This window comes from Empidonax traillii, unplaced genomic scaffold (genome assembly GCF_003031625.1).
Source record: "Empidonax traillii isolate 1590-97213 ecotype Southwest subspecies unplaced genomic scaffold, ASM303162v1 scaffold111:size2041728, whole genome shotgun sequence".
NCBI lineage: Eukaryota > Metazoa > Chordata > Aves > Passeriformes > Tyrannidae > Empidonax > Empidonax traillii.
This window is the reverse complement of record NW_020955304.1, coordinates 1560397-1583279: the sequence shown is the minus strand read 5'-3', so window position 1 is coordinate 1583279 and position 22883 is coordinate 1560397. Positions and strand designations below refer to the sequence as shown.

General features: G+C 50.7%; 1 protein-coding gene across 4 annotated transcripts in view; it reads left to right on the top strand.

The window, feature by feature from the left end:
• The first annotated feature begins 2804 nt into the window (after positions 1-2804).
• MGRN1 (mahogunin ring finger 1) overlaps positions 2805-22883 on the top strand; it is a 48905-nt gene continuing 28826 nt past the window's right edge. For all 4 annotated transcript variants that reach the window (XM_027882751.1, XM_027882754.1, XM_027882753.1 and 1 more), the window contains exons 1-4: positions 2805-2936; positions 10417-10535; positions 12952-13040; positions 20052-20198. In XM_027882751.1, coding sequence (XP_027738552.1) covers positions 2849-2936; positions 10417-10535; positions 12952-13040; positions 20052-20198 — 443 coding nt within the window. In that variant the 5' untranslated portion in view covers positions 2805-2848. The remainder of the gene's footprint in view (positions 2937-10416; positions 10536-12951; positions 13041-20051; positions 20199-22883) is intronic.

The following is a 22883-nucleotide window of genomic DNA, read 5'->3' as shown; positions in this document are numbered from 1 at the left end:
AATTCCGGGGCCGAGAGGGTTTTCCCCTCCTTCTATGTGTGTCACTGCTCAAATCCCAGCTCAGCTGTACAGTGGTGGCAGTGGGACACAGCCAGAGGTGACAGGTCATTTTTCCAAGGAGACAACCCCTGGAGAGAAGCAGCAAGGGGAGATCTGGAGCCAGCACGGTGTAAATGCATCTGGAAAAAACAAATCTCCTGAAGGATTATTTTAATCAGAAAGAACCAGAAACTTTAAGAAACCTTGCAGTTGGGTGTTTGAAGGGAGAAGGGCTGGGCCTGGCCCAGTGGGGCTTTCCAGGGAGGGTTGGAAGCCCTTTGGAGCAGGGGCAGTGTTTAGGGAGGCAAAGTTCATAGGCTCCCCACTCCTTCTGGTAAGGATGACCTGTGTGTAGCCTCCAGGGCTCCTGAGCCTTGTTGTGCCTGACAAACAAAGTGAGTGACAGCTCTCTGGGCAGGGGACAACTGATACAAAGCAATTTGCTTGGGTGGGTAATAAACCCCTGGGCAGCTGGACTTTGGATGAGCTGCTCCGGTGACTGGGAGGTTTGCTGGGAAACAGATTTCCCTGTTTACACAAGTGTGCTTGTAGCTGCCTCCCCAGCAGGGGTGTCCAAGGAGACTCCTAAAGGGCAGGTGGTGGTGGCTGGAGAAAGCTGTGGCAGTGAGAGGGTGGGCACCCCCCCAGCCCCTCTGCTTCCTCACCAGGCTCCATGGAGGGGTTTGAAGGATCCCTCCTCCATCCTGCTGTTTGGCTCCAGGCTCACCTTTTCCTGGATGGATTTTGCCAAGCTGGAGGGCAGTGCAGAAGCTGAGGTCTCCTCCCCACCCCTGGGGCTCTGCAGGGTCCCAGGGGGAAGGAGCCCTGGCCCAGTTTCGCCCTGGTCCTCCCCAGCTCTCACCCCACACCATGATGGCACCTGGAGTCTCAGGCTACCTTGTGGAAGTGTTTTCATCCCTCTGTCCTGGAGGGCCTCCCACCTTCATGGCCCTGCTCCCTCTCCATCCTCAGCACGGAGCAGGCAGAGCCTGGGGCTGGCAGCACCAAAACAGGGACAAATACAGTCTCGGGGACCCCAGAGTTGAAGGTGCAAAAAACCCACCGGGGTGGCAAAACCCACCAGGGTTTGTGGGGCTATTGCTGCTTCTTGCAGCTGCAACATCTCCCCGGTCTGGGTGGCTGCTGCTCCTGCAGCCCACAGGACCCACCCGTGGTGCTGCGGGACCCCAGGAGGGGTCTGGGAGGGCATCCCCGCTCCCGGCCCCAAGGCTCCCTCTCTCCTTCCCCCTGCTGCTGGCAGTGGCCCCTGCGAGGGACAGAGGAGGCAGTGGTGCAATATCCTGCCTTTGTGTGTGCCCGAGGGCCGGGCTGGGGCACAGGAGCTGCGGCTGCTGGAGGTGCTGCCCTTCAGCTCGGCTCGCTCCGGGATTTGGGGCGGAAGGGCTGAGCCCGGCCCTGGCACAGCGCTGCTATTGTCGTTGTCTGTCACACGCATCTCACGGAGCAGGGCCCCTCGGGGGATGTTCTCCAGCAAAAGCCCCTTCCCTCCCAGATGGCAACAATGCCCTCGGGGCCCTACGGCTTTCTCAGGAGCGGCCGGGAGGGACCTTCCCGCTGGAACAAAACCCTCCTGCCGCAGCTTCCCGGGCAGAGGCGACACTCCCACAGCCTGGTACTGGGGGATCTGGCTCTGCTCTTGGCATCCCTGCTTAACCCATGTGGCTCCTGGTGAGCAGCTGCAGAGAGAACAGGGCTGGGGGTTGGAACTAAGTGATCTTTGAGGTCCCTTCCAACCCAACACGTTCCAGGATTCTGTGATCCTGTCTCCCAAAAAGCTCAGGGAAGAGCTTTGGAGCAGTTCCCCTCCGGGTGCCTCATTGGGCAGGGAAGAGCAGGATGCTGGTGGTGCTCAGGATGTGGGAGGGAAGGGCGAAGGACCCTCTCATCTTCTGTCCCTGTGCAAATTCCCATCCTTGCCTTGCCTCATGGTGCAAACACGGCTCAGCTTTGCCCCCAAGCTTGTGGCCAGCTGGCTGCCAGCTGGCAAAGAGACCCCAGCATGGCACAGGGAGATGGAGATCCTTGCTGGGCTGGATCTGCTCCAGCACTGAGCCCCAAATCAGCTGCAGAGCGAGGCCTTGGGGGGTTATGCATTAACCCTTCTGGGCTGGGCTGCTGGTGGCACACAAGCTGTTTCTATCACCCCATTGCTGCCAGGGAGCTTGCTCCCATCCCTGAGGAGCATCACTGGTGGCTATGCAGGCACAGAGCAGCCAGACATGCTCCAGGCCAGCACACACAGGCTGAGTGTCACCGTGAGGGTCAGCAGACTCCACCCTTCACTCCATCCCTCCCCTCCCTCTCCGTGCAACTTCTGTCACGAGAAACCCTTGCAGGGAGAGGCTGGTTGAGCAAGAGGTGCTGTCGCTCCGGGTGCCAGCAGGATCCTGGGGGACACAGCAGGCAGCACTCTGGCACAATTACTGCCAAGGCTCCCCTGCGCCAGGTGCAGGGTACCCGGCTTTCATGGCTGGCCAGCAGGAGTGGTTGCTAATTCTATGCTTTTCCCTGTCCTTCCCAACCCTGCTGCACAACGGGATGCAGCTGAGTGAGGTCTGCCTCCTTAGCGCGCCCTCCCAGCGGGTCACCCGCTCTCCCCCCTCCTCGCCTCTCTTGGTACGTTCCGGTCCCCCCGCGGTTGGTCCGGCCGGCGCGGTGCCTGCCGGGAGCTGTAGTCCGGGCGCGGTTGGACTCGCGGTCCCGGCGTGCCCCGCGCCGCCGCCGTGGGTGCGGGTCCCGGTGCGGGTCCCGGTGCCGCCCCCGGTGCCGCCGCTCTGCGCCCCCCGCCATGGGCTCCCTGCTCAGCCGCCGCATCGCGGGCGTGGAGGACATCGACATCCAGGCCAACTCGGCCTATCGCTACCCGCCCAAGTCCGGTGAGGGCCGCGGGGGCTGGGGATGGGGGCCGGGCTGGGCCGGGCCCGGTGCCCCCCGGGCCGAGCGGGGCGGCCGCGGAAGGGGCTGCAGGAGCGGCTGTCACCGGCCGGGGGTGGCTCTGGCTCTGACTCTGGCTCTGCCTCCAGCTCCGGCTCTGTCTCTGCCCCGGGCCCTGCGGGCCCTCCTCGGCGGCGCGGCCGTGGATTGAGCTCGGTGGGCCGGGGCGATGGGACGGGCCCGCGTGTGCCCGGTGCGGGTCAGTGTGAGGGGCTCGAGGGGCCCACGGCCCCCACCCGCGGGCAGCAGTGCCCGTCCCTCGGCCCGTGCCCGCCCGGCGCAGCCCTGAGGTCCCCCGTGGTGCCGGGGGGTCACTGGGGGTGCACAGGGCTCTGCTCCCCACCCCGGGAATTCGCTGGGAATTCGCTGGGAATGCGGCTGGAGCGGGTTGTTGGTCGGTGGCGAGCGCGGCGGCTGCTGCTGGTGAAGGGGAAGCGGCGGCAGAGTTCTAGGGGGACACGGAACAAAACCGGGTCTGGTGCAATATAGGATGGCAGATTCCCGCATGACAACCCCCTTTAACTCCTTAGGATGGCAGCGGCTCTCACCCAGGAGAGACCTGGGATGACACGGCCTAGTGGGTGTCTGTTTTCCAAAGGGAATTGTCCTGAAAGCTTGGAGAGTCGTCAGTGCCCCTGCTGGGCCCGTGACCCACCTTGTCTGGGGGTGGTTTTTGAAACAGGCCAGATTTAATTTGTTTGAAGAATTTTACTTCTCGCAGAATGAGTCGACAGGGAAATCCGGGTGCTTTTTTCCCCTTTCAGTGTTTGTTTACTTATAAATTATTCTAAGTTTCTGTTCTGCTGGGGCTTTTCCAGGCAGGCTGGAGAATTTGCAGGGCAGCATTTTGGGTCCCCTCACTCACAGGCACAAAGACTTTTCGCTCAGAGGTTCGAGTCCTGCGTGTGTCCCGTGACTTGCTGGCTGTGACATCCTTGGGGCTGTGTGATGGAGACAGCCCTGCTTGCTCTGGAGGGGGTGCAGGGTCATCCCAGAGTCCTACCATTGTTATACCTTGTTCCGTGGCACCTTTGCCTGCAGCAGGAATGTTGGTGTGGAGAGGGTGGAAGGGGGGAAACCTACCCAGAAAAAAAAAATCCTACAACTATGTTGTATCTCTTAGAAAATACAACTTGGTTTTTTAGGGGGTTGGGAATTATTTTTTTTTTTTTTGGGCTGCAGGGAAAGGCAAATGTCGCTGTTTGGCTGCAGCAGGATCTGCATGTGACAGAATTTTAGATATGGAGTAGATTAGTTATAACCACCACATGCAATGGACATTAAACCGCTTCTTTCACATCATCTTCCTGTTGTTCCTGTGCTGTTGTATTTACCTAGACTAGAAGTTAAATGGTGTGTTGGGATGGTTCTAGGCAGAGGAGGAGGTTGTGAACGCTTCCCAGGTGGAGATTCAAAGCTGAGGACAGTGAGGGCTGTGAGGATGGCAGCTCCCCTCCCTTCCTCCGAAGGATACCGTCCCTTCTGGTCCTGACTGTGTTTGCCTTGCAGCTGGAAAGGTTGGTTATGGCTGGTACAAAGCCTGACAGTGAGGGTGACTGGGAGGGAGTGAGTGTGGGTTTGATTTGGGGAAGCAAGCTGGGAGTGGTACAAAACGTTCGCAGGCCAAATGGTTGCTAATTATTTCTAACTTGACACTGTCGCCGTGAGCCCTGAGTGGAAGAAGCCAGTTTTCCACTGGCTGTGTTGGGTGTGTGAGTGTGTGTGCTGGAGTGTGAGCCTGACAGACACTCCTGAGATTACCCCTGGAAAGCTGGAAGGTGTGGTGAGAGAGCATTCCCTGAGGTCACCCCTCCTCTGGAGCCCTGTGCATCACCGAGGGTTGTCCGTCCCCTTTTCCGCTCTGTCTCTCCAAGTCTCTGGCTTAAGCAGATCTCGACTTATTGCGAATATCTGATCAGCTGCTGGGTGCAAACACACCCCCTCACAAGAAGAACATGTTGTACAAGGAAATGAGCCCTAAACGCAGGTATTCTGGCTGTAACTCTGCCAACTTGCCCGGGGAAAGGAACACGGTGACTGTACCAGGTCGTCCCGAGGCGACGGCACCTTATTGAGTCACAGCTGGTGGCAAAGGCAGAGGTGAATATTCACTTCTCCTTTATTGACTTTTGATGTGGTTGTTGCCGGGTCAGTCATGTGCTCTGGGGAGGACTGAGCAGGTTGGTGTGGAATCCACTTTGGTCTGTAGGAGCCAGAGCCCCCAGTGAGGCATCCACAGGTGGTGTGACGGCTTTATTGCAGGTCGTACGCAGTTCTGTAGTCAAAAATCCTCTAAAAATGCCCTGCTTATTCCTCCAGGGCTCTGGGTGTGGATCATCAGCATCAGGATGGCTGAGGCTGCTTTTCTGAGCTCTCTTTTCTGGTACCTTTTAACCAGAATTTCTTGCTTTGTGGGGCCTGTGCTGGCATCGTGCCCGCCTGACCGTTGGGAAGAAGGGCTCACTTTGTACAGAAGAGTAAGTGCCTCCATGAAACGGGCAAAAAATGGGTAATTTTTTTGCCTGTTGAGCGAGGAACAGTCATGATCTCCATCGTGCTATGTGCTTGAGGCAGTGAAAGGATCCATATTTGTGCATGTGGTCTCACATGCCTTTGGAACCAGTGAGCAGTGTTTCCCACAGCTCCTTCAACAGCTCCACTCCTGTTCCTCTGAGCTCCTCTGCAGCGTGGAGCAGGACAGGGAGCACCTGCCCTTGGGATGCCTCTTCTCCTCTGGAGTAGGAAGAGAATTCCCTGGAGGGAAAAGAGGAGATTACTCCTCTCTGAAGCCGAGCTGGTGTGTTGTTTGGGAATGAGGCTTTAATCAAAGAAGGAGCATTTTTAAATAGGAGAGGAGTACCCAGAGTCCATCACCTCGTTCTGGGCTCATGAGCCGTGTGTGCTGTGACATTGTCACAACAGGAACACCTCCCCTTATTTCACACAGAGCTGTTCCTCACTCTCTCCCCAAAGCATGTGGAGTAGTTCTCTCCATTACTCCTGCTGTGTCCTGGAGCTGGTGACAGCCACCACCACCTGCCATTGACCAGGACATTCCCTCCTGCCTTCTCCCCAGCTCCTCGTGAGCACCGCACTGAGGCGCTCGGGGCCCCAGAACCAGTTGATTTTGCTACAGGTTTGGATGGTATTTATCTCAGCTCAGAGCCTCATTCCTGTTTGCTACGTGGTGGCTTTTGGTGGCCCAGCAGGGACGGGTGGTGGGGAGGGCAGGGTGGCCTCATCCAGGCAGGGTGTTGGTTCAGGCTGTGCCTGGGACTGTGCTGACAGCCCGTCCCTCGGCGTGCGGTGGAGAGTGTTTGGCTGAGTAATTAAAAGGAACTCAGTTTCTGTCACTTCACTGTTAATTGTGTTCATGGTGAGAAGCCTAAATGGACATTAATTACTTTCTCTTAATGAACAATCAGCCCATGTTTTGCTGAGGTTACAGTTGTGCTGTCAACTCTGTGCTCCTGGTCCTTGTAGGGTGTTATGTCACTCGTGCATCACGTCCACGTGTTGGGGTTGCATGAACATGGGATTGGGATGCTGGGTTAGGGAGAGGTAATTGTGACTGGAGCGGTCTGGTGCTCAATGCTGGTGCCTTTATGATAATAAAACCTCACTACTATGTTATAATAAATATTAACTATTTTGGTGTCATTTGATGGGCACTCAGGAGGAGCCTTGGGTTCCAGTTTGGTTTTGCATGGGACCAACTAATGAGTCAGACTTGTCCATTCTGGGTGTCCCAGTGCTGTTTTTTTCCAGCCACTGTAAAGTTTTCCACCATAATTTCTCTTAAAACCGCTGCTTGGACCTCAGCAGTGTCACCCATTCGTGTTCTCTTTTATGTAATGCTCCCTTGTGTTCTGTCCTGATTTACTCTGGGGAGCTAAAGCCACAGTGATTCTTTGCTCTGGCATTTTTATCCCATTCCCTCCCTGTTTATTTATGTATGATTCTTTTCCTGGTAAGTGTGTCGCTGCATTTTCCTGGAGGATTTCTGTTTCTAGCAATTCTGGGGAGGGTTAATCCAAGGATTTTTTGCTTTTCCTTTTTTTTTCCCTACCAAAGAGGATGGCACTTTGCATCCCCTCTTCTGCCCGTAGCTCCAGAGCTCTGTGTAAAGCTGACCTTGCAACACCTGCCTAAGGTAGGTCAAGGTGGTTTTATAGGCTGGGGGGACATGTGGGAACAGGGTTCAAGAGGTGTGGCAGCCTGGCTAAAAATCCTAAACTTTCTTTGTAATGGGTTTGGAAATGGAACCTAGAGGTGGAGCTGCAGCAGGATTCTGATGCATAGAAAATACATACAAGTGTGTCTTTTTACAGACACTCAAAATCCTAAATGTGTGGATGTCTTGGTGACTGGAAAAGAGGATTCCTCTTATTTTCTGTCTCAAAATTTCCTTGTCCTTTTAGTCCTTGGTGTGGTATTCACAGAAATGCTTCCTTAAAGCGTTTTGTCTTCAACTTGGGCAAACCCTGAGTTCCTTGTGACAGTGGTTGAGAGGATTAACTTTGGACTCACCTCGAGAGCTCCGAACCTCACGTATTGTTGTAGCAACTGGTTTCTGAAAGCTTGCAGCGGAATATCTTTTTTTAGCTGCTGAAAGCTGCGTTGTAAATTCGTGGAGACAGTTTGCTGCCATTCTGCTCCGTGAGTTTGGCCGTGGAGACCTCGAGCGCGTGGCGGGTTTTGTGTTGTACAGCAGCCCTGGCAGAGCCCGCGGGTTGTTCTGCTCACCGGGAGCTCCTCAGAGTGATTTTTCCCCCTGCTCTTTGTGGCTGGCACTGACTGCATCTCTTGTTTGCTTTTGAGGGAAGTGCCTCTGGGGGGGGAAAAAAGCCCTCCTTCACGTTGAAGGAGGTGACTTTAGAAGATGAAAAGAGGTTCAGTCTGAAGGTGGGACTGCAGCTGTGGTTTCCAGTTGCTGTGTTGGAGAGTGCATTTGTGAGAAATCCTAACAATTCGTTAGAGATCCCGAAAGTAGTTCTTAGTGGAACAATGGCAGGGTGGCAGGTGACTTAAACATGCTAGTTTTGTGTCTGGGTGTTGTTCCAGTTATACAGGAGAGACCTTTCCATGCCAAGGTGCTGGAGAGGCTGCCTGGTGATACTCTGGAACCATATCCTGGGTTCATCCCTCAGCGTGGGCAGCAGAGGAGGGTGAGATTCTGCCCCTCTGCCCTGCTCAGGTGAGACCCCACCTGCAGTGCTGCTCCAGCTCTGGGGTCCCAGCACAGGAAGGACATGGAGCTGTTGGAGAGAGTCCAGAGGAGGCACCGAGATGATCAGGGGGATGGAGCAGCTCTGCTGGAAGGAAAGGCTGAGAGAGTTGGGATTGTTCAGCCTGGAGAAGAGAAGGCTCTGGGGTGACCTCATTGAGGCCTTCCAGGACCTGAAGGGAGCCTGTGGGAAAGATGGAGAGGAACCTTTTGCAAGAGCCTGGAGTGACAGGACAAGGGGAAATGGCTTCACACTGACAGGGAGTTATTACTCTCAGCAACCTGGGGTATTGGAAGGTGTCCCTGCCCATAGCAGGGAGTGGAACAAGATGAGCTTTAAGGTCCCTTCTAACCCAGGCCATTCTGTGTTTCTGTCTCATTCACTGGATATGAGGCAGTTCTCCAAGTCTGATCCCAGATAACCAGCTGCTGTGCTACTGAGACATCCTGCACAAGCATTGTCCTCACAGTTAATCAAATAAAATGTTCCAAAACATAATGCTACTTGACCCACATAAAATGTGAAATCTCTTCCTAACCCCTAGTGTTCCTCGTGCTCTTCTGAGCCGGTGTGAGCATAAACCACTGCATGCATCTGGGCTGGAGAGGCTGTGCCAGCCTGGCTGTGCTTGGAGATTATATGCAGATCAGCTTTTTAAATTTGTTGCTTCTGGGAGGGGTGGGAAAAGGTTCCCTGTCATTTGAAACATCTGCATTGGTGTTCAAGGAATGACTGGAAGTGGCATTGAGTGCTCTGGTCTGGTTGATGAGGTGGCAGTCGGTCCTTAGACGTCTTTTCCAAGCTCAGTGGTTCTGTGATTTTGTTATTCTGACTCTTCAGGTCTGATTCTGAGTAGGTTGTGGACCTGTGCTGAAGGTGATTGTTGTACTTGGAAAGAAGGACGTGTTTCAGCACTACAAACATCTGGATGCTTGTAAGCTGAGCTCAGCAAAGCTGAGCGCTGCTGTCGTCACTAAGGCCCTGCCATCTGTGCCGAGTAAGAAGAGCCTTTTCTTGAAGCATAAAGGAAAAAAGCCTTAATGGAAAAAACAGAGCCATTCATGGAAGGCCTTCCATTTCAGAGTAATCATGCTTGCTCCTGCCTAGAGGGACTGCAGATCCCCCCAGAGTGCCTCCGCAGCCACTCAGATGATTAGTTACTGCTTCTGGAATGGCTCATTTGGGCACCAATTTATGCTGTCTGTGCATTGCACCCAGGGAAGTGAATGTACATGTGGCTCAGTTCTCTTATCCCCCACTCTGAAACTTGAAGGGAAGTGACTTGAATGCAGGCTTTTATTTTAGTTCTCTCCTGGTACTTATGTCCCTGAAATTGTAACTCTGTGAAGTTCATGTTTGAGAGTGCTTTCCTGGAGCCCTTCTAGGAGGAAGCTGCTTTTGTGGTGCTCTCGTGCACCTGAATTGATTCTGTTGACTTTGGAGTTAATCCAGTGCTCTGGAATCCCAGTGACCTTGCACACACTTGTCTCCTGAAATTTGAACCTTAGTGCATCACCTTAAAGATGAATGACACGAATCTGTGGTGAAGCTTTCAGAGCTGAAGTTCCCTTTAGTCAGTCCCTGTGTGTCTCTTGGAGAAATTCATGTTTCTGCATTTAGAGCTGACTGTGTTATTAATTAAATTCAGCGTCGAGATGTAAAGGTTTTGTGTGGTTCTTGCCTGGGATATGGCAGTGGAAGAGGGGAGGGAAGGAGCCCCTTTGGCTGTGCCAGGCTTTGCAGTGGGAAGAACCCTCATCCTTCTCTGAGGAGGTTGATGGTGTTTGTGGGACTGGGCTTTACTCTGTAAAGTGGAGAAAACAGGAAGAATTCATCAGAATGGAGCAGTATTGGAACGAGCTGACTCTCACTGCTCCCTTCCATTCTCTGGAAAACAAGTTAAAATGGAATCATCTCCACTGTAATGATTTATTCCAGGTTTTTGGTTTGTTTTGTTTATTCCCCTGCTCCTGCTGTTGGCAGTGGCCCTCAGTAGTACAGGGAAAGACTGAATTAGCGAGTATTTTCTGTGTCTTGTGCTCCTTTATACTTGTGAATTCAAAACTGCACAGACTTATCTGGGAAGCACCACTCATTTTAAGTTTTTGGGTTTGTTTTTTTTGTTGTTGTTGTTGTTTGTTTGTTGTTGTTGTTTAATTCCCTTGTGTTTGTTTTGTTTGGTTTTTTTTTTTAGGAAACTACTTTGCAAGTCACTTCTTTATGGGAGGGGAGAAGTTTGACACCCCTCACCCCGAGGGCTACCTTTTTGGGGAGAACATGGATCTGAACTTCCTCGGGAATAGACCTGTTCAGGCAAGTCCCTGTGTTCTATTTTGCTCTTCTGCTTCCTGCCTGTTTTGGAAAGCATCGTGTGGGGCTTGTAGAGGAGGATGGCACAGACCTAAAGGGGGTCCTCGCTGCTTGGGGAGTGTCATTCCAGTCTGTTCAGATCCAAGCTGAGTTTTCCTAAGCAGTATTCACCTTCTAGGCTTGTTTTCACTTAGGACAGAAGGAATTAGTAAGTGAGGGAAGAAGGACGGGGACTCAGGAGCACAGAACCTGGGACTAATTCTACCTGCCTGCCTGGGCAAGTGTAAAACATGCTGTAGGGAAGGCTGGGAAGCAGATCCACTCTCAGAGCCCCAACTTCCCAAAGCTCCTGGGCATGCTGGATGGCTTGCAGCCAGTGTTCAACATGTGCTGTTCTCTTTCTAAATGAGTGGCCTGACTGGGCACAGGGCAGGGTTAAGATAAATCTTGGTATTTGGTGGGTTTTAGTTTGCTTTGTAACCTCAGTGGGCTGCTCAGAAAAGTCTCTCCTTCTCTCCTTTAGTTTACCCAGATGGAACACAGAGGTATTTCTGTGTCCACAGGTGTCTGTGAGACTGTGGAAAGCTGCTTGCTCAAGTGCTTGTTCTTGAACAAGGAATAGCACCATTGTGAGGGACAGATAGGAATTTCATGGGAGTGTTATGTTGTGGATTTCTCTTGCCTCTCAGAACTGCTTAAAAAGAACCAGAAGGTAACAGAGTAGGAGCAGTTTGGAGCTCTTTGCAGAGTGCTGGAGAGGACAAGGGAAAAGAGCTGTTTGCTTTGCCAGATGTTCTCCCAGTTGTTTCTGCAACTTCTAAAGATGGAAAGGAAAAATGGAAGTTGTGGTTCTCCTCAGAAAAAGCCGTGACCATTGTTTAATTTATGTCTGTAGTGCTCGGAGGCAGCTTGGGATTACCCTGGTTTTACAGGTGGGGGAAACTGAGGCAGGATGAGTTAGTGTTTGAACTGGAACAGGGACAAGAACATTCTACTTTCTGAGTTCCCCCTCGGGCTGTGCCATTGGTCTTCTCAGCACCACAGGCAGTTAACAGGACTCTGCAGGGCAGGACAGGGAAGAACCTGGAAAAGTCCTTGTTCAAGCAGAAAGTATAGGTGGGCAGGAGAATTAGGAAGGAGGGAAATGGAAGCTGGAAATTGTTTTGGATGTATTAGTGCCATGCAGGCTTGGGGTGATCACACATCCCCTGTGCACTGCCTGTGGCTGCAGGGACTGACCCTGCAGGGTTAAATCACCTGCATGTCTCAGCCTGGATTTCCTTGCTGACATCCCAGCACTGAATTTCATCATTTCTCCAGAGGGGAGTGCGTGAGATGCCATTAACACCGTGGGATGTTTGCCAAGTAGGTTTAAGAGGAGCCTGTTGTGGAATATGGTCTGCCTATGTTAAGTTGAAGCCCTTTGGCAGCTCTGATTAATCTTCAAGAAAAAAAAAACAAAACAACAAAAAACACTTGAACACAGAGCAGCAAAACTGTTTTCTGGATGTGGGCCCAGTTCTTGCTTTGGAGTAAGGGAGGCCTTGCCTCCTCCTTCCTAAAGAAACGGGTGTTGGTGGTCCCTGGGCCCCAGCAGGCAGGTGTGGAGCTGTACAGGTTGTGATCACCACAACAAGCAGTTCCTTTGCATTTCCCACCAGAGATTCTGTGCCCAGTAGGGAGAATTACAGCCTGAAGCATTAATGTCCCTATTTAAAGGACAATCTGGGAGAGAAGGTTTCTTGACTGCAGAAGTGGAAAGAGGCCCCCTATCCCTGTCTCTTTTCTTTTCCAGAACATTTGCCCCATTGTTTCAGAATAAAAAGAGTTTCCCCCAGTAATCCAGGGCTTCTCCATGCTGATTAGCAGTCAGATCACTGTTTGCATGCTGTAACACACATGAAAGAGCTGCATTTCTTCTGCTCAAGCTGCAGGTGGTTTCTTTAGTGGAAACAAAAGCTTGTGAGGGCAGCGCTTTCCTGACTGGGAATTCAGAGTACAGAACAAGAGCTTGTGAAAATGCTCCTTCTTAAAATGTGTACTCCCCATTGCCGGGCCAGGGCAGGATTTTCATCCTGAAAAATGCTTGATTTATCTGTGGGTTAATGTACCTGGATGCCAGGTACCCACTAAAGCCACTCTCTCACTCTCCCCTCTGTAACTGGACAGAGGAGAGAGGAAAAAAGCTTCTGGAAGCTTCTAAGAGAAGCCACCCCTGTAGCCCCCCTCCCACTACCAAAACCCAGCCACATAAACCCACTACAACCTGTAAATAGAATTTGCTATTGCTGTTCCTTCTGCTGTACCGAGTACCCTGAAAGCTGGATGCTTCTTGATTTGGGTAAATTGCATGCCAGGCGACATGCTGCTACCTTTTTATAGTATAATAACAGGAGAAATTTTTGCCCTTTTGTTGCAGTTTCCCTACGTAACTCCAGCTCCACACGAGCCAGTGAAGACGCTGAGGAGTTTGGTGAATATCCGCAAAGACTCTCTCCGGCTTGTGAGGTACCCACACTGCCTGGGCCTTTCATTTTATTCATCCCACAGCCAAAATGTATTGATGAGGTTTTGGAGAACAGCTGATTTCCAGGTCCTTGTTGCTCGATATGTCCAGAGGTTCCTGCATTCCTTTGTGATCGGAGCTCTCAAGTGGTTCATATGCTCCTTATCCAAGCAATCTGTGTTTCCAAACAAGGCCAGTTTCAGCAGGACAGACTGGAGTGGTAAACAAAGCCCTGAAATCAGAACAGAAGATATTAGTCAGGTCAGTAAACCCTACAGACAGATTCCTTCCTGCATTCCTGTGCAAGAAGAAGACAGAAAGGAGCTGATTCTGGAGCGAGCCACAGACCAGGAAGATTGGTCTAGAGTGAAACTTCCTCAGGTTTCTCCTGCTGCCAGGATAAAGGTGTTTAGGTGGCTTGTGTCCCATGCACAGGGCAAGGAGGTGTGGATAAGTCATGGAGCTCTGTTACCTCTCCCTGCTCCACACCGAGATCCAAAGCAGCGTAGCCGGATTAAACGCTGGCTCGTGCTGGGATCTGCAGCTGCCCCCTTTCCAACAGATGGCTGAGGTGCAGGGCCCAGCATACAGTGCTTTGTTTGGGTCTGAGCACTGGGCACGTGGCCAGGCAGAGCATTTCCCAACGCTCCTGGAGTCGCACTGGGTTGTGTGTTCCAGGCTCTGGCAGGGCTCCAGCTGCAGCTCCCGGCCAAGGTGGCTCTGGGAGCGTGGATGGAACGTGAGCAGTTTGAGTCATAACCACACAAACCCCTCAGCTTGGTTTGATGTGAAAACTGAAGGTTGGTTTTGTTTTGTTTTGGTTTCTTTCTTTTTAATGAGCAAAACCTGTGGTTCCAAAACTTATTGAACAGGAAAAGAGGGAAGATCTTCCAAAAAAGTCACCATTGATAAAAGGCTCTGAATGTTGTCTGGTTTTTCAGCTGAGGGGTGAGGGGTACTTCTCTAGGAAAAAGTTGCTTTCCTCACATGCTTGCAATGGAAAGGGTATTTGGTTCTCCCTGCAGGCATCCACATTAGCAGTGTGACATCTCTCAGAAGCCAAATGGGAAGTGGCTTTTTCCCTGGGAGTGGCCTTGCTGTGAAAGGAGCAGTTGTTGAGGTTTATTACACGTAGTCCTGCCATTCTGCTTTCTGTGCTCGCATGTCCCATTCTCCCAAGCAGCTCTCTGGACTATTTGGAATGTAATGAACATGCACCTTGACAGTGTCCAGGTTTGCATCCATCTGATTCCTGGCACTGTCAGTTCATTTTCTGCCTCATGAGCTCTCACAGGTCCTTGTGCTGCTGCTGCTCTGTCGGTGCTGACGCTGACACTGCCAGCATGACTTGATTTAATTTTGCACTGATGCAGACCCAAAATGGGATTTTAATTGCCAGTCCCCAAGGGTACATTCTGTCTTGTGCTTTTCTCGTGTTCTGGACTAGAGGCATTTCCTTCCCCTCTCTCTGCACGTAAGGACACTTTGTGCCCTCTCCAGCTTGGCTTCTTCACAGCCAGTGGTTGAGGTTTGCACATTCTTTCCTGAACTATTTAATTTACCACATCCTCCACCCAATAAAATGATACTGGGCTGGATGTCCAGGTGTGAGGTGGGTTCTGATGGTAAAGCCCTCACAAGTTTATGTTTTTTGGTAGAATCTCAGCATGGTTTGGGTTGAAAAGGACCTTAAAGATCATCTTGTTCCAACCCCCTGTCATGGGCCCCTTCCACCAGCCCAGGTTGCTCCAAGCCCCGTCCAACCTGGCCTTGGGCACTTCCAGGGGCTGGGGCAGCCACAGCTTCTCTGGGCAACCTGTGCCAGAGCCTGCCCACCCTCACAGGGAAGAATTTTTTCCTGATATATAATCTGAACCTATTCTCTGTCAGTTTGAAGCCATTCCCCTTTGTCCTGTCCCTCCAGGCCCTTGTCCACAGTCCCTCTCCAGTTCTTCTGGAGCCCCTTTAGGCACTGGAAGGGGCTCTCAGGTCTCCCTGGAGCCTTCTCTCCTCCGGGTTGAACAACCCCAACTCTCTTGGCCTGTCCTCACAGGAGAGGTGCCATGGAGGGGTATGGGGAAATGTCCACTCTGAGCTTCCTGACAAGCTCTGACCAGACAAAATCCCAAGCTTTGCCAAATCCTGAGTATTTACAGCAGCTGTGGAGAGCAACAATAAACCTGTGGGTATTGGTGTTGAAGTTCTGAGTCTTTGACATCTCATGTGTTTTCTATCTTTGGAGAAGGGTAGCGGGAATTTTGCTGTTAAGCATTAACAGGGAAAGACTTCCTTGTGTCTGTCTTGTGTCCCATGTTTGGCCTTGGATCAGAAGCTTTATTTCAGAGCTGCAGTACCTGAGGGACTGGTACTGGCTGTTCACTCTTACCCTGGAAGCACTTCCAGTTGCAGGAGGAAGATCAACTCATTGAACAGTGTGTTTTGTGGAAAAGTCGCACTGTGGGACAACCTCTCTGCTTCAGTGTGGGCTCTGGGATTTGTATCTCATCAAGGAACAAAAGTGTTGAAGGAACCAGCAGCTGTAGTGGTTTGGGAATGTGTCTGAAGCAGCAGGAATATCATGGAGAATAGGGAAACCACTGAGTGTGGCCTGAGAGGTGGATGAGGGGCCAAGGGGAGACAGGTGAGTTGCTGTGAGAAAGGAAATCCCTTCTCTTCCCTCTCCAGCAGAGCAGAGATAACCTTGATCCTTGGAGCTGTCCATGCCATGGTGGAGGTGGTGAGGGGCTGGGACTGCCTGCTCTGCAGCCCTGGAGGGTGTTGAACTGGGCAGATCTCTGCAGAACCCCCAAATATTAAAGCCTCTGTTTGATGATGATCTCCCCCATGCAAGTCAGTGCTGTAGGGGTGTGACTAGTTCTTCCTTCATTTAACCCTGCTCTAACCCTGGCTGATGCAGATCTCACAGTACTAAGTCAGGTAATACTTAATATTTTTCCTGCATGTCTACTGAGTTGTTGGCCAAACCTTTTAATCTCCTCGAAGGATGGAATTGTGTTCGACTCAACCTAGTTCTAAAAAATTGTCGCGGCTGCTGTTAATTACATGTTTATATTTTAATTCTTTAACAGACAAACAAAAAGTTCCAGCATTCCCATTGTTTTATCCAGGAGTGATGTCAGACCAGGCGGCCTCGGCTCCCTTGGTCATCCTGCTTTTGCCTTTTCCATCAAAACGTTGGATCAGCTCTCTGTTCCCAAAGGGGGTCAGTCTCTTTGCTCTGTACACGTGGCTGTGAAGGCTCTGTGATGCACCTCTGTGCATGACCCCAAGGCACACCCAGCCAAGTCACTGGTTCCTAACTGTGCATGCATCTGTGACCACCTCACATCAGCACTGTCTGTAGGGCTTGGCTCAATGTCCACTGTAATCTTCAAGTGCAGGTGGAGACAGAAGAGCTCTTGAAGCACCTGAACCACTCCTGAGCCACCCCCTTGCCTGCCACGTCCCTTGCAAAGAAAGAAGGAATGCAGAATGTGTGATTTTTGTCATGTTACTCCCCTGATGTTACATCCCACCATTCCTGCACCTTGAGGTGGGACCTGAGATGTTTCTGCCTCTCCAAGAATGCACCAGAGTAGCCTTAGCTTGTTCCTTGAGCCAGTTACCAGCTGGCAGAGCAGCCTGTGCAGTGATTTCTCACCTGAACCTCTTGTTCTGTGGTGGGTCATAAAATCCCAGCATGGTTTGGGTTGGGAAGGACCTTAAAGCTCATCCCCTGCCATGGGCAGGGACACCTTCCACCAGCCCAGATTGCTCCAAGCCCCATCTAACCTGGCCTTGGACACTTCCAGGGAATGAGGCATCACAGCTTCTCTGGGCAACCTGTGCCAGGGCCTCCCCACCCTCACAGGGAAGCATTTTTCCCTAATATCCCATCTAATCCTATTCTCTGTCAATGTGAAGCCATTCCCCCTTGTCCTGTCATTACAGGCTCTCGTAAATAGTCTCTCTCCATCTTTTCTGTGGGCTCCCTTCAGGTCCTGGAAGGCTGAGAATGATTTTCTTGCCCTCCAGCACCAGGATGTTGGATGGGAAGACACAAGCACAGCCTTGCTGTGACTGTCACCATTTAGGGACGTGTGCCTTGTCCCCTGTTCCCCTGATGCTGTTCCAGGCAGACAGGACTCGGACTCTCCGACATTCCCTGTATCCTCCAGGAACCTTCTCTGCAGGCACTGCAGTTGGTGGTGGCCCCTCAGTGGTTTCCCAGGGCAACAGATCTGTTCCAGTCTGGGTTTAACCCCTTTTCTTCTCGGAAGGATGGAAGCACATTCTGAGTGCCTGCAGGGAGGTGCAGAGTTGGGATCAGGAGGGTGATCTGGGATGCTTTTTGTGACTTCCTGAGAAGATGAAACAGGCAGTGGTTGTACTAATGACATGTTGCTTCTGTGTGAGCTGCCCCCCACCCCAGGTCTCCCACCTTGTTACCTGGGGCTGTTACAGGTGCCTTGGTCTGTGTTGTCCATCTGTAGCTCACACCTGTGCTGGGCATCTCTATGTTAAGGCTCCCTGTACACCAGGTGGGTCTGTGAAGCACTTTCATCAGTGCTTTCCTGCAAGGGTACTGGTTCTCCCTCCCTGCTGCTTCTGGAAGAAGTGGCAAGTCTGTCAAAGCCTGGATCCTTCTCTGCCAACCTCAGATCAAGAGAGAGCAGCAAGAGATAACTCACAGAAACTTGTGCTGCTTTCTTGACACATAAAACGTGTGAGTGGATTGTTGCCATCTGTGTTCTTGGATCAGTCCAGCACAAAATGTTGCTGCTCCCCTGAGTGTTTTCCAGGCAGACCTTCCCTGCTGCCCAGACTGTTTCTTCTTTACAGCCTTCAAGTGCCATGATTTTATTCTTTGGATGCAACCAGCTCGTGTGAAAATACCATTTTGCTCTGTGCTGTGTGTTTTGTCCAGGCTGCTGCAGGTGTTCAGACTCTCAATTTTGGGGATATGTCTTTTTTATAGTGGCATGTTGGGTGTATTTAGCTTGATTTGCTGTTTTGACCTAGGTGAACCCCGGGCTAAAGTCTTGTTTGGAGCTCTCCAAGCCCTTCAGACAAGAATGCTGTGTGAGCTATAGTGGTTCACTGGGGTTACATTAGTGCAAGTGCATGCGTTGGGCATTTGATTATATCGCTCTTAAATTTCATTTTGCACCTTCTGTATTAAATTGCTGAAGCTGAGCATTTCACTCTTGTTCGGCGTGGTGTTAAGTAAAATTCATGCTGGAACCCTCTTAATTAGGCAGAATTATTATATGTCAGTGAACTCGGTAAATAAGGATTCCCTTGACAATTTTTAGATTGAATTATGGAGGCATGCCTGGCACATTTCTGAGTGTTTCTGACAGTACAGCCTATTCATCCAGGCTCTTTAATGAGGGGAGAGTCTGACTGACACTGTGAAGTCAGAGGCAGTGTCAAGCCTTTCCTGAATAGTTCAGCTGCTTGGCTTTGACCCAGGAAACGTGGCAATTAAGGTAACACTAATAAACAAGTGGGGCTGGAGCTGGGTGACAAATTGAGTGCTGTTACACCTCTCAAAGTCAAACCTGCTGCCTCCACCCTTCCCACACAGTGCCTGTGGTCCTGGGCTTACACTGGCATTTGAACTGATGTGTAAGGATGTGGTGCTGCCCTGCCAGTGATTCACATCCATTTGTCTGTTGCTCTGCTTTTCGAGGCAGGGAGATCTTGGTCTTTTCAGCTGGAGAAGAGGAGGCCGAGGTCAGACCTCGCTGGGGTCTGCAGCTCCTCCCGAGGGGCAGCTCCAATCTCTGCTCTGTGTGAGCAGAAATAGGACCCGAGGGAACGGCTGGAGCTGTGCCAGGGGAGGTTTAGGCTGGGTCTCAGGACAAGGTCCTTCCCCCAGAGGGTGGTTGGCACTGAACAGGCTCCCCAGGGCAGTGGGCACAGCCCCAAGGCTGCCAGAGCTCCAGGATTGTTTGGACAACGCTCTCAGGGACAGGGTGGGATTGTTGGGGTGTCCTGGGCAGGGCCAGGAGTTGGACTCGGTGATCCTTGTGGGTCCCTTCCAACTCAGGTTCATTCTATCATTCTGTGATCTTCTCATGGAGTGTTGTGTTGGCTGTTTGTTCCAGGATCTCTGATGTCCCTGGCTATTCCTGGCACACTGTGGCTCCCCACTGGGCTGTGGCTGTAGCTCACTGCCCTGGACCCTGCTTCAAACCTTCTTCACCAGCTTTGTGACCTGCCTTTTGCTGCAGCAGGGAGGAGTAACCCTGGGCAGTGGTGATCACATCCAGTTTGCAGTAGCCCACAGCCAAGTCATGGCTCATTTTGATGTTAATTGAAATAACTTCTAAACTCATTGTTGTATTGGTTGTTGTGTGTCTGCTGTGCACTTGGATGTGTTAATTTTTGTTCAGACAGTAAATACGTGCAAGCTCCGGCCCTTCACAGCATCAGAGCTTTAGGTGGTCATTTGTACATTTAAAGGTGTTTAAAATTCCTGTATTCAGATGCTTTCCAGTCTGAATATCATCCTCTGTGTGACACTGCAGGTCCCTTTTGTTGAGCTTCAGGAGTTCTTTGTGTTGCACAAACCTTGTTTTTTTGTCTGTCAGGCACAGTTTCATTTGCAGTGTTAAAAGAATTAGGTTTTAGGTCTCTCATGCCCATGCAGGACTTCTTTAGCCCAAATATTGAACCTAATATGAAGACTTAAATGGGAGGAGAACGTTTCTTCTCCTCAGGGTTTGACATTCCAGGGTTCCCTTTCTTGTCTCATTCTGTGTCCTGGCCCTGTAAGGCTGGGTGAGATCCCTCAACACCATTGTTACACTTGAATTACTGCAGTGAAATCTTGGAAGAACCTTCCTCAGGGGAAGGAATGGATCTCCTGGGAAGCCTGAAGTGGAAGCCCACAGTGCCTTGCCTGCCCCAAACACCTAGTCAGGAGTACTCTTGTCCTGACCTCCAGAGTGATCTTGGTGATATCTCATAAATGTTTATTCTAATCCTCTGGCCCTGTCTTTCAGGTATAAAGATGATGTTGACAGTCCTATGGAGGAGAATGGGAAGCAGAAGGTGCTGTACAGCCTGGAGTTCACCTTCGACGCAGATGCCCGTGTTGCCATCACAATCTACTGCCAGGCCACGGAGGAGTTTGTTGGGGGCATGGCAGTGTAAGTCTTGGGCTTGTGGGCGTGTGGAGGGGCACAGGAGCTCTGGTGAATGAACTGTCAGACATCAGTCACCCCTGAGGCTGTGCTGCCACGGATGGTGGGGAGGGAAATCTCCTCCTTTTCTGTGTGGTTTTATGTATTCTGATAACTTTGAATATTACTTTCACTTCCCTCACATAGACAATACCTTGTCTCGTTCCCTTTTTGATTTGGTTTTAGGGTGTAGGGAAATTATTCTGTGTGCAGCAAAGGAGGAGAACTCAATAACTGTGTGTTCTGTCAGCAAGATGTTCTATGAAATTAGAAAAACCCATCCCTTCCCTTCAAGTACCACCTGTTTTTTCCCCAGGTCACCCAATTCACTGCATTTCTGCATGTGGGCCACCAAAGCAAAGTTCAGTCTGACATTTATCGAGTGAGTCTGTAGAACTGAAGCCCTCCCAAAGTCCCTTTTGGGATAAATGGCCACCTCAACACAGGCTGTTGGGAGATGGGAGAGGATTTACTCCCTGAAACCCTGTGTTTCCTGCCAAGTACCCCTTGGGTTAGCTGTGAAAAGAACAGTCAAAATGTCGTCTGTGGGGTCTTTCTCGTATCCTGGTAGTACCTCCCTACAGATTTTAAACCCTTTTTATCTAAACCAGCACGTTTAGATCATTCCAGTCAACACCATATCCCATGAAAAATTTCCTCTCTCTGTTAAGAGCAAAGGTGGCTGGATGTGCTCTGCCTGGTCTGAGTTGGGTACACGTGAGCTGCTGGTATGGAATGGCAGACTTCCAGTGGCCATGGGACAAGGAATTCCATTTGCTCCATGGGCAAAGGAAGGTTCAGGCTGCAGAAGCTCTTGGCTTCCTCTGGTAGAGGCTTTTGGCTGAGCAGTGGCTCTTGGATGTAGTGCTGATGGCTTCTGCAGTGATGCTCTGGAGCTGGGGCTGAACTTATCCTCGACTGAAGGGACCTGCAGAGGTTCCAGCAGGGAGAAATAGGTATGACAGGCCATAAAATGGCTTCTGTGTTTTATGCACAGTATAAATATCCCACTAAAGTTCAGTGAGTAGTGTATTTTTAGAAACAAGACAAGCTCAATTCTCCAATTCGGATATGCATTCCTTCAAACTGGAGGATGTCCTGATCCAGAATGTTCCCTTCCTTTCTTCTGTTGAAGCCTATGGCTACCTCTGCTTTGGGGAGGTAATAAATGAGCTCCTTTTAAAGTGCTTGGAAAATCTCTCTTGACAAACTCTGAAAACACTTTCTGTTTAGATCCAGCTTTTTTCCTGAGCAGAGCTGAATGCAGCAGGATGCCTTAGAAATCCTGATAAAGTTTCCATGTTCTGTCTCTTAGGTCCTTAGGTTTCCTGTGAATTTAGTGCTAGTGAAGGTGTTGGAATGGCAGCCTTGGAGATTGAAGTCCTCTTTTCCTAACACAGGTACAATGTGGAGAGGTGGCCAGTGTCCCTTGTGCTGCCCTGCAGTGCTCCCTGGTTTTTGACCTTAGAGGGAAACAATCCATGGGCTAATGGGGAGAACTGAGGGTCTCTATGGCCAGGGTGGATGTATTTACATTGCCAGACTTCAGCCACGGCTCAGATCAGCAAAGGCTTGGCTTAAATCACTGATTTTAATCTTGTTTTGCGTATTCACCTGTTGGTTCACCTCGAAGGAGAATTTGTCATTGACAGTGAAACATCTGCATTTACAGCTCAGTGTCAGCTTCATGTCAAACCTTGTGCTACGTTTTTTGTGCTACAGCTGTAAAGAACATCCATGTAGTTTAAAATCTATTTTTTTCAGACTTGTACTTTTCCATTTTACGCCAAAATGGCAAACCCCCGAAGTTATTCTAAAAAGAAACATCTTTTATTCTTTTTTTACCCTGTGTCTTGAACCAGGCAGTGTTGGGCTGGAATTGCAGCTGAATCACCCAAGACCAGCAGATTTTGCTCTTGTTGGTTAAACTGCTCATGCTGGACTCTTTAGGGACTGTCTCATCAAGTTGTGCCTTTGATAATAATTGCTTAATGGAGGTATTTTAGTTACCAAATGTAACTGTTTCTGAACAGAGCATGTTTTCAGTCCTCTGTAACTGGTAGCTCTCCCTTCAGAACTTGGTCGGTTGGTTGTTTGGAGGGGGAAAACACAGTTTCTGGTTCACGTTTTCCTGAAATTTAGTGCCGTGCACTGAGCCAGTGACTGTCACCAGTCTGTTCTTCAAAGCTTGTGCAGCAAACACGAGCTACCCAGTGGCTTTGAAACAAAATTTGAACAATTCCTAGGCAGAGTTTCTGAAAGTTAACACATCTGTCAACTTCAAAGAATTTTAAGTGTGAATTTTTAATCCACCCTGTCCATGGTTCACGGAGAGAGGGATCTCTGTTAGATGGCAGAGGAGAAGCCTGTGTTTGTGAACCCTCTGCATGAAACCAGGATCAGCAGGGATTTCCCCACTAACAATGTGTAGCTGATGGTTCTGTGCTGCCCTGCTGGGGTGGCAGCAGCCCCTGGGGCACTAAACCTTCTCAAAAGCCAAAGCACCCACGTTCAGCTCTTGCTTCCACTGCTGGCCCTTTATTCATTAAATCCTACTTCCATTTCCCTATAGCACAGGAGTGATGAACTGTCTGTCTCTGCTCTGGAGTTCTTGGACAATAAATGTTACACAAGTGTGGGGTGCAGAAGCCA